This window comes from Branchiostoma belcheri, unplaced genomic scaffold, assembly GCF_001625305.1.
Source record: "Branchiostoma belcheri isolate BF01 breed outbred unplaced genomic scaffold, Haploidv18h27 scaffold20, whole genome shotgun sequence".
Classification (NCBI taxonomy): domain Eukaryota; kingdom Metazoa; phylum Chordata; class Leptocardii; order Amphioxiformes; family Branchiostomatidae; genus Branchiostoma; species Branchiostoma belcheri.
Window position 1 is genome coordinate 2,468,688 of NW_017803491.1, and position 9,315 is coordinate 2,478,002.

The 9,315-nt window shown below is 45.0% G+C and overlaps 2 protein-coding genes across 2 annotated transcripts; one reads left to right on the forward strand and one right to left on the reverse strand.

The window, feature by feature from the left end:
* The first annotated feature begins 1,131 nt into the window (after positions 1–1,131).
* On the forward strand, positions 1,132–2,631 carry LOC109469307 (receptor-interacting serine/threonine-protein kinase 1-like). The gene is made up of 2 exons (XM_019767814.1): positions 1,132–1,183; positions 2,022–2,631. The coding sequence occupies exon 2, from the start codon at positions 2,030–2,032 to the stop codon at positions 2,465–2,467; it is 438 nt and encodes a 145-aa protein (XP_019623373.1). The 5' UTR covers positions 1,132–1,183; positions 2,022–2,029; the 3' UTR covers positions 2,468–2,631.
* A 2,228-nt stretch (positions 2,632–4,859) lies between these two features.
* On the reverse strand, positions 4,860–8,405 carry LOC109469280 (dehydrogenase/reductase SDR family member 9-like). Its single transcript, XM_019767783.1, has 5 exons — positions 8,235–8,405; positions 7,542–7,704; positions 6,827–7,085; positions 6,360–6,523; positions 4,860–5,870 (listed from the first exon to the last, which is right to left on the reverse strand). The coding sequence occupies exons 1-5, from the start codon at positions 8,394–8,396 to the stop codon at positions 5,632–5,634; spliced, it is 987 nt and encodes a 328-aa protein (XP_019623342.1). The 5' UTR covers positions 8,397–8,405; the 3' UTR covers positions 4,860–5,631.
* Positions 8,406–9,315: the final 910 nt, after the last annotated feature.

Below are 9,315 nucleotides of genomic sequence, written 5' to 3' on the forward strand. Positions count from 1 at the left end.
AGGAGCATCAGCTATGATCGTGTCGTCGGGAACGGTGGGATCGACTCCCGCTGGGCGGTATCCCCAGGCTCGGTACGGGGGGAGTTTGACCGGAGTCTCATCTTCAGGGGTGTCTGGCCAGGACTGCACAGTGATAGTCAGAGCGACTACCTGAAATTAACACATTCTTCCATTGTAACACAGTGTGGAGATAAACAAGGCACGCCGGGCGGTCATCCATCGTTATTTGACTTCGGCAAATCTCTAAAATCGTCTTTGAAGAAACTTCCTCAAATTAGACGAAATGATTATTACAATATTTGAAAACAAAATTACAAAATTTGCAACGTAGACCTATCAGTACCTATAATGGTCGATGATAACATAGATGAAGTGATGAAGTAGAAAACTCACCGTCGTCACAGCCACCAGGACCAACACCGAGATCACAGCTACTGTCAGCAGCCGCCGCCGTCCGTACTGTGGCTCAGCGGGCACGGCAGTCAGCAGCCGCCGCCGTCCGTACTGTGGCTCAGCGGGGACAGCAGAGGCCGGGAACGTGGGGAAAGTAGCGGCTCGAGCCCGAGACCGCCGGAACCTTCGCCGGCCACGTCGTCTGGACATCTTGTCTCAGAAAATTTCTCAACTATATGGACTGAGGGGAGGAGCAGCTCAAGGTGCGTCCGTCGCTCGCGGAGTCAGTCGAGAATGTAAACAAACCGCATCGAACGCCGTTGCTAGTCTGGAACACGGGGAATTTTGCGGTTCCAGAACAACTTTTCGAACAATGCGGGGCGTTGCAGAATAAAGGCGGTCATGAAGTTTGTAATGGAACAATATCAATATAGAGTCGCTGTCCTTGTCATAGAAAGCCCTGGTCCTGATACATTTCAGTCTACTTTGTTGTATACATGTACTGTATTTATTTCAACGTACAATAAAGAGAATACGGACCCTATGTTTTTCAGGACTGAAATCGGAGCAGAACATATTTTCCGAGACCTGAAGACTTTACTATTCACCGGTAAACTGGTGGTGTAAATAGGTGTACCTGTGAAACTGGTAGAAGCGATGACGTCAATGGTCACCCAGGTAACGTCCCCTGAAACGTGACACCTGTTTACCCGTTCGGGGAACTCCGTGACTCAGACCTTCGCCATCTTGGTCTCCTACCCAGACGTAGGAAATTGGCCCCATATCGAAGGTGAGCTGGTAGACGCTATATAGCTAAGTGTTTGGAACAGCTTGGCCTTGTGTTGCAGCTATAGTTGCCCTAGATGTGTTGACGCACAACTTTTGCGGCATTGTCGTTTATTTCCCCCCATATATTGGGCGGGGCGCGGTTGGAACTTGCAATCTTACTGCACTCAGTATTTCCTCTTTTCCAAAGCGCATTTTCCCGCACCAAAAGGGCTAAACTTGGGCTAAAGGTAAAACGGATGCCTTCTTGAGGTGAAGCACAATGTTACCGTAAGTTGTATCTATACTTATAAGTTCACCATTTAGACATAAGACCATAGCAGCACACCGGACGATAGGTGTTATTGTTAAAGCCCAAATAACAATCCTGGTATTGACGTGTCCTGGTCGTTGAGGCGTGCATGTGTTTGGCTGTGTTTCTTCAACCAAAACGTGTGTATACTTGCAGTTGGGAAATTCTTTCTCCAGATTTCAAAATCACAAATAAAGTACTATCATACACGTTCCAAGCTTGCAACATAATTCAGCAGTTACCTTCAGCTTTACAAATACAATGTATTCATGTCACGACACAGCGTATTTTGTAAACAAAATCTGGCGACAGCTTCCCCCACAAACACCTACAATACCGGATGTCATTTCATACATTTTCTTGGACATGAAGGTTATGTTTTAGTATAACTGGAGTGGAAACGTCGTAGATGGATCTTTATGGCATTTGGTGTTTTGGTAAGTTGTTTTAAAGCGGGGCACAATTAGATTTTATAATTCGTCAGCCCTAAAGGCTAACATTACTTAGCGTGGAACTTTAGTTTACACATTACTTTAACTTGTGCCTGTAGGTTATGACATGGAAGAAGTGACAGCTGACTTAACAAAGGAGCTCCAAATTGTGGCAGACCACATCGGAAACGATTGGAAACGCCTCCTTCGCTACCTTAGCCTGAAAGACAACGACCTGGACGTAGTTGACCACGACTACAAGGCTGACGGCCTTATCGAGAAAGCCTACCAAGGTCTCCGCAAGTGGAAACAACAGGAAGGCAACGAGGCGACGATGCAGAAGCTCCTGGCAGCCCTGAAGACGATTGGTCGGCGCGACGTGATCGAGAAGCTGCCGGCTGGTCGTCCTCCGGACATCGCTGCAGGGCCAAGTGTGCCCAGTCACGTCCCGTATGATCTGACTGAGCGCACTGTGCCTAAGCAGCCGATGTCGGAGGACATCCCACACTCCAAGAAACGCAAGCGCCTTCCAGGGTTCCTGAAAACCCTGTGGAAGTCGGTCTGAAGTCAGACCGAGTGCCTGGCATGGCATTCATTGAAATCACGTGATGCCGGAAATGTAGGGCCTTGTCATTCCCTCCATCCATGCGCCAACATAGCTTCCTTTACAGGCGTTCCGGGGCGCTAAGAGTTTCAGGGTGCTTACTACCCCCCCCCCCCCCAAAAAAAAAAAAAAAACAGAAACGCCGACAGCTCCCGGGACGCCTGCAAAGGAGGCTAGCGCCAACGGGACAGCGTAAGACCTACATTAATGGTTCACCAATGGGATAGCAAACGCACGGCCTACCCAACGTTAACTACGGGAAAACGTAAGGCCTACTCAGAAACTCCTTCCGAAGAGCGCACGGCCTAAATGATGCGCCCAGGGGAAACGGTATGGCCTACTCAGAAGCTCCGACAAGAGCGCACGGCCTAAATGATGCGCCCAGGGGAAACGGTATGGCCTACTCAGAAGCTCCGACAAGAGCGCACGGCCTAAATGATGCGCCCAGGGGAAACGTATGGCCTACTCAGAAGCTCCGACAAGAGCGCACGGCCTAAATGATGCGCCCAGGGGAAACGGTATGGCCTACTCAGAAGCTCCTTCAGAAGAGCGCACGGCCTAAATGATGCGCCCAGGGGAAACGTATGGCCTACTCAGAAGCTCCGAGAAGAGCACACGACCGGTACCTACCCAACGTTGACTTCTTTATTCATGATATGTCCATGGGCCTATCTAACGTTTACCTAAACTTGATGATGTACCAATGAGATAGCGCAAGACCCATTGACGCGGTATTTTAGCACAGCCCTCCTAAATTCGATTCACCTGATGGCAAGAGTGCGATGCCCAACGTACCTTCGCTTGTTTTGCTCTATCTTAGACTCCCTCTTAAAAGATTTGCTCTCCCATATTGGCAAATATGGTGTTTGGGATTTTTCGGTGATTTTTTTTGGATTGTTCCTTGCATTTTGAGCAGATTTCAAACCGATACTACGTAAGATTTTTGCGCCAAAAACTAAGAATATAAGTACATGTAATCGAAATTTTCTTATCTAGATTGTCATTTTCAATAACTTTCACCATATTTTAGCGTCGCTATTTCGCTTTTCCAGCGACTCAGCGCAGCGCGAGAATAAGTTGCACCAGTCCCGCTGTAGTTTTGGGAGGCTCCTAAAAAGAAGGTAAACAAACAGTGGCAAACAAATCGAGGCAGTTTTTAACACGTTATTTGCGGCGCAATGACGGTGATCATTGACTTCCCAAATTTCATTATGAACCCAGTTAGGCTTGAAGCGCAAGGAAATGTTTAAAACAACGATCTTTAAATTAGTGAAAATCTTACATAATATCGCCTTAAAGGTTTGGAATTAATTTGGTCTGGGGACGCTTGGGGATGTACAATTTTGGCATTTTGGCTAAACATTATTTTGGCTTGAATACATGATACAGTGCTTTGAAATGATTTTATTCATGTGTACCACCAAACATATATTTTGGACTTCATGATATCAACGAGAAATGACGTGATGATTTGTATGGGGGTATCATAAAAATAATGACTTCACTCAAAAAATGTTTTGGGCTTCCCTACCGTAATGTTAAATCCCATTGACCTGAAATCCGGACTGGTTCTCAGGCTAGACACTCCCACCCACACCTGCATGACGATGGGTAGGGAGTGGCTTTAAAAATCTCATTCAATGCTGGATAATTTCAGAAAAAAATCATACTGCATTTGTAAGGTGTGACAAAAACTGGAAATGATTAGATTTTGGGCCCGCTAGTGGTTTCCTTTGGTACTGCAATAGAAATTCCGGTTTTGATATTTCACGATCTGGGCTCATGAATGGTACGTACCTCTTGTGCTAAGCTAAAAGTCATTTGAGTTCCGGCCCCATAGCAGCTTGTTCTGGAACTGCAGGACGGGTTCTTCAAAAAAACTTCGAGAGATGATAACTAAACAACTTGCCAATGGATCGTTGTGATGTTTGGTATGTAGGTAGCTTAAGTGATGCTTGACATAATAGGATCTAATTTGCATAATTAATGAGGAAAAACTGCTCACTTTGTCATTGAAGAAAAAGTTATGTCTGATTTTTCCTTTGAAAACCTCTCAAAAGCGCAGGAAATTTCATTTCAGAAGGTTCTATTTCAAAAATTTTCCAGGTGAGCATGCCCCCCAACCTTCTGTGCTCTGGTCCCTCAGACAGTAGGAAGAACCCACCTTCCCCCATTAAAATCCTGGCTACGGGCATGAGCAGGCCAGAATCTACACCTGATCATAGGTATATTCTGCCCTGGCCTACTACACCTGGTATCATCCTTGTTCAGTTTTGCAGTCATAGAATTGGCGAGGGTATTACCCAGGTTAAACTAACTAATGTTCGCAAAGGTTAGCCTGTAAGGTACCTTTGAACACTCAGCAATGATGACAAATTCAATGCATTTGGAAAAAGAATCTCTCTTGTAATTGCGCATATCTGTACCCTAGAATTTCCAGTCTACTCTTTAGAATAAACTTGGCTGCAGACAATTTTGTGGCATTGTGTTCTTTCTGTAGCTGAAGGCAATACTACCCTTCTTGACATTTCAGTAAAAGGATCTGAGTGATTTTAAGCAGTGCACTTAATAGAGCAATGCTACCAGGAGTTGCCTTGTTTGCCAATCCCACATTTGCTTTTTTTAAATATTGGTGTATCACATACATTTTCCTATAACCATCCACTTCATTCATTATTATAAATTCTATACATTTCCTTATCAAAAATATGAGATCATCAGTCTGATGCATACATGATTGTTTGCAGACCAACTTGATTTGAGACACTTCCATCAGTGCTTTTTAAATATCCAATTTGTTCCATCTAAGTTAAAATTTACAGAGCTAAAATTACAGGCTTATAGCTGATATGGCCAAGTGTATTATGAGTAAACATAGAAGAGGAGTGAGGGACCATTAGGCTGCGGAAACTTCCAACTTAGAAGACAATACCTTAAAATTATTATGATAATTTAATACTGAGCATGATCTCCATGAATAGGACATCAAATCTATTGACTGGCAGAGAATAAGATTAACTGAAGTAAGACTATCGGATTCCCAAATTACATAGCATGGTTTTGCTCCCCAAGACAAATCCTCTATTTTACCATAAAGGATTTTCAAAAAATTTTCAAAAACTGGCCTAGTTCTGTTTTGCCCCTTTGGGTGAGACCTTGGGTTTCCCTAACAGCACACCGAGTAGGAAATCCCCCACGTCGGTGGGTAGCCAGGACAGGGGGATCATCAGGAGCCGGGCGTCCCAGCCACACACGTACCGGCTTTGGGGGTGGACGGCGGTCAGACAGTGGGCTACAGCGTCCACCACATGGTTATAGTTGGTGGAGCCAAAGGTAGTGGCTATCTTCTTAGCTGTTTCTTTTGCTACATGGGAATAAAAAAAGTTTATTAGACTCAAACCGCATACTATAGCAATCTAATACAGACTGAATATTCATTTCTCTGATTCATTTATTCATTCATAACTTCATATGAAGACAAGCCATGTAATAAGCCCAAATTTGCCCAAGCACACTTGTACTGGACCCATATCCTTATCACAGAGGTTTAAGTAACTGTCGAGGCTCCCCTATACACTGGACCAAAGGCTTAATGTAGGGCCCTCCAAAGGGCAGTCTGACCACTGAAATGTAGTCCCCTCCACTAGTGTCCAAGTGGAAGGTCCAGGGATTTTAACATACAATGTCTGGGTTTCTACTCCGTTGTCCAGAACCAGAACAACTACCTAATCTCACAGATCTAGAGCCACTCCATAATCCATTCATTCCGTATTTAACTAAGCCCAATACTATAAAGAAGGCTCCACTCCTGAGGTGTTGCCAAAAAATCTACAATCATTGTGATAGTCTTTACCGTGGTTCAAGTACTCCTCTCCGTACCAGTCCTGTACATCTGGTTCCAGTTTGTCATAAGACTGCTGCATCATGCGCTCGAATGATTCGGGAGACGTCAGTTCAGTCTTGAAGACTCCGGGCTCCATGATGTGCACTGAGACACCATAGAAGCTCATCATCCTCCTGTCAAGGAGCAAGGCAACATTTCAGTGGACTTGCAAACTAGGAGACAAAACTAGATGTAGAAGCTGCATAATACCAAGCCTGGATGCAAGGCTGTTTCCAGGCCCTACATACACCACCTCCTTTGCTCTAGGGCCAACATTCTCACAAGGAAATTTTGCCACTGCCCAGAGTTAGAGCCATGGTCGTTGGGAGCATGTTGGCCCTGGAGCCAAGGAGTGTTAAATCAGAAACAACATTCATCCAATAGAAATATTTTTACATAAAATCCTATAACCAGAAAAAAAACATCAAAACACCAACCTTAGACAATCGGAGTACCCCTCCACAGCGAACTTCGATGCACCGTACGCGCCCGAGCCTGGGTCGTTCCTGCCGTATATGCTGGAGATGTTGATGACGCGGCCGCCTGCGTTCCTCAGCAGCGGGAGGAAGGTACGCGTGACGTCCACCAGACCAAACAGGTTCACGTCAAAGGTGCGGACGTAGTCTTCTCTAGATTGCCACTCGATATGACCCATGGTGCCAAATATCCCAGCATTGTTCACCAGACCCCACAGTCCTTCAAACAACCAATCAATGACTTTTACAACACTAGTTAAGAAAATGTTTTTAAAAAGTTTTTAAGTCCTTCCAGCACCATAGGACAATGCTCATCTCCTGTTCAAAAGGCCTTGGGCCACACAGTTGTGCAATCAGTACAGCAATCACTACAGCAGGGGGCTAGTCCACTGGTAGAAGTGTGTGTTAAACTCCCATATTCTTTCCCAAATGCTAGTGCTAGTGCTAAGAGAAAGCAGCATGTACTATTTTTAGAGTCGTTGGTATGACTCAGCCAAGGATCAATAATATTTTATGATAACAGATCCTGTTCAGGCTCTTGACTCTCCGGTCCAGATGCTGCATAGCTAACCACTAGATACTCCACACTCTTGTCTCTGACATCTAACTTAGAGGTTACAGATGTTAAAGTTTGTATGTACTTTGCATGTATTCTAAGAGCAGCATTTTGTCTCACCTCCATTTTTCCCGACATGACTCCTGACGACGTCGCGTGCCTTCAGGATGCTGTCGTGACTGGTGACGTCCATCGCCACGGTAACAACGCGGTCGGAACACAGCTGCTGCAGGTCCTGCTGTCCCTTGTCTGTCAGACAGGCTGCAAACACATGGAACCCCAGCTGGGGGGAGGTGAGTTAGAAACAGTCAAACCTGCCCAAGAAGACCAAGCAGGGGACCAATAAAACTTGATCTATGTGAACAGGTGGTCAATATAGACAGGATTCTTATGCTTGTGTCAATGGGAAAAATTAAGATCACATCGGCCAAGTAGTCATTATCTAGAATTGGTCATCTCTACAGGTTGACTGTATATGTAGAGAAATCTAAGACTTACTAAGAGCTTTCAAGTACTAGTAATATAGTGACCTTGAGACTGTGCCTTCCTGGCCCCTTGTATCATGTCTTTGTACGTATCTAATGCAATAAAGGAATTACTTAGTAATAAAAAAAAATTGACACTGTGAGGGTTCAAACCTACTTTATCCAGAAGTTTCCCAAACCCTGTGTCACACCGTGATGAGCCTTATGACACTTTTAATGACTGAGGGGGTTACTACAAACCTTGCTTATCCAGATGTTTAGTTGTGCATGCAGCTTGGCAAAGAGTCTTTAGTTAACACTGTGAGGGTTTACACAAAATCACACCTACCTTATCCAGACGTTGAGCGTGCAGTTTGCCGAAGCCTGTGTCACACCCCGTGATGAGTACATACTTGTCTGCAGTACTGGGGATACGGGGGAGTCCTCGCACCCACTTGTACAGCCTGTAGGCCACAATGGCCAGCAGAATCGGTAGGATGGTCCCCAACATCTCACATGTACCTGAAATACAGCAGTTATCAACATGTTTTAGTACAGGAAAACCTGTTCAAAATAGATGGATACTGATTCAAAGTTATTCCTACATCATACTACAAAATTTAGGTAGCCAAACTGATATACCTGGGTTTAAAATAGGATAATGTGACATATATTTTATTAAAACTGACATAAACCATGGAGTTAGAAGATACATGCATAAACCACAGACTGCCTGGTGGTTTCTTCTTCAATGCACAGTGCACGGGCAGGTCGTTGATCGGTCTGACTTGGGGGTGAAATGGGTCGTTGGTCGTGTTGAATGGATAGGCTGAAATCGGTAGTGTTTTGGTCGTACATTTTGCCCATTGCTTTTTGGTGGACGTAAACTGGACTGGTATTAGTCGTATATAGTTAATATCCAGACCAGTTCACGACCATATCCATCGCGACGACTAATTCACGACTGAGTAACGACTAAAAAGTCTGAATACGGTCGTTTCATTTCCACCACTCAAAAACGACTATAGTTGTCGTGACAACAAGTAACGTTGCCAGGACTACAGCAACAACAATAACACTCGGTCGCCATCTTTACCCCGGTGAGTACTGGGATTGCGACGTATGTCACCGTGGTGACGGTTTCCTTGGCTGCGAAAATGATTGACAGCTAAGCGCACCACGTGCATCAGGCTTCGTATCAACTCCGGGAGTGACGCATCGTCACCGTGGTGACGGCTTACGTATCTACCGGAATGATTGACATGTCATGGCGTCACGTGATTGGCGGCTCGAAGGCCGCGGTTTTTGCCGTGGTGAGGACCCACATCGGACCAAATAATGCGTTCGCGTTTGTTCCTGTTTCAACTATGTTTACAGCTATATCGTAGTATATGTGTAATATGTCATGTCATGACCCCACTTCATTGTGC

What these genes read in the sequence shown, in the direction of transcription:
- LOC109469307 (XM_019767814.1), top strand. Translation starts at nt 2,030, where the DNA reads ATGGAAGAAGTGACAGCTGACTTAACAAAGGAGCTCCAAATTGTGGCA.
- LOC109469280 (XM_019767783.1), bottom strand. Translation starts at nt 8,396, where the DNA reads ATGTTGGGGACCATCCTACCGATTCTGCTGGCCATTGTGGCCTACAGG. An exon ending in TCATGTCGGGAAAAATGGAG is followed by an intron (nt 7,086 to 7,541) that starts GTGAGACAAAAT and finishes GGTTGTTTGAAG; the next exon opens with GACTGTGGGGTCTGGTGAAC. An exon ending in GGGTACTCCGATTGTCTAAG is followed by an intron (nt 6,524 to 6,826) that starts GTTGGTGTTTTG and finishes GCTCCTTGACAG; the next exon opens with GAGGATGATGAGCTTCTATG.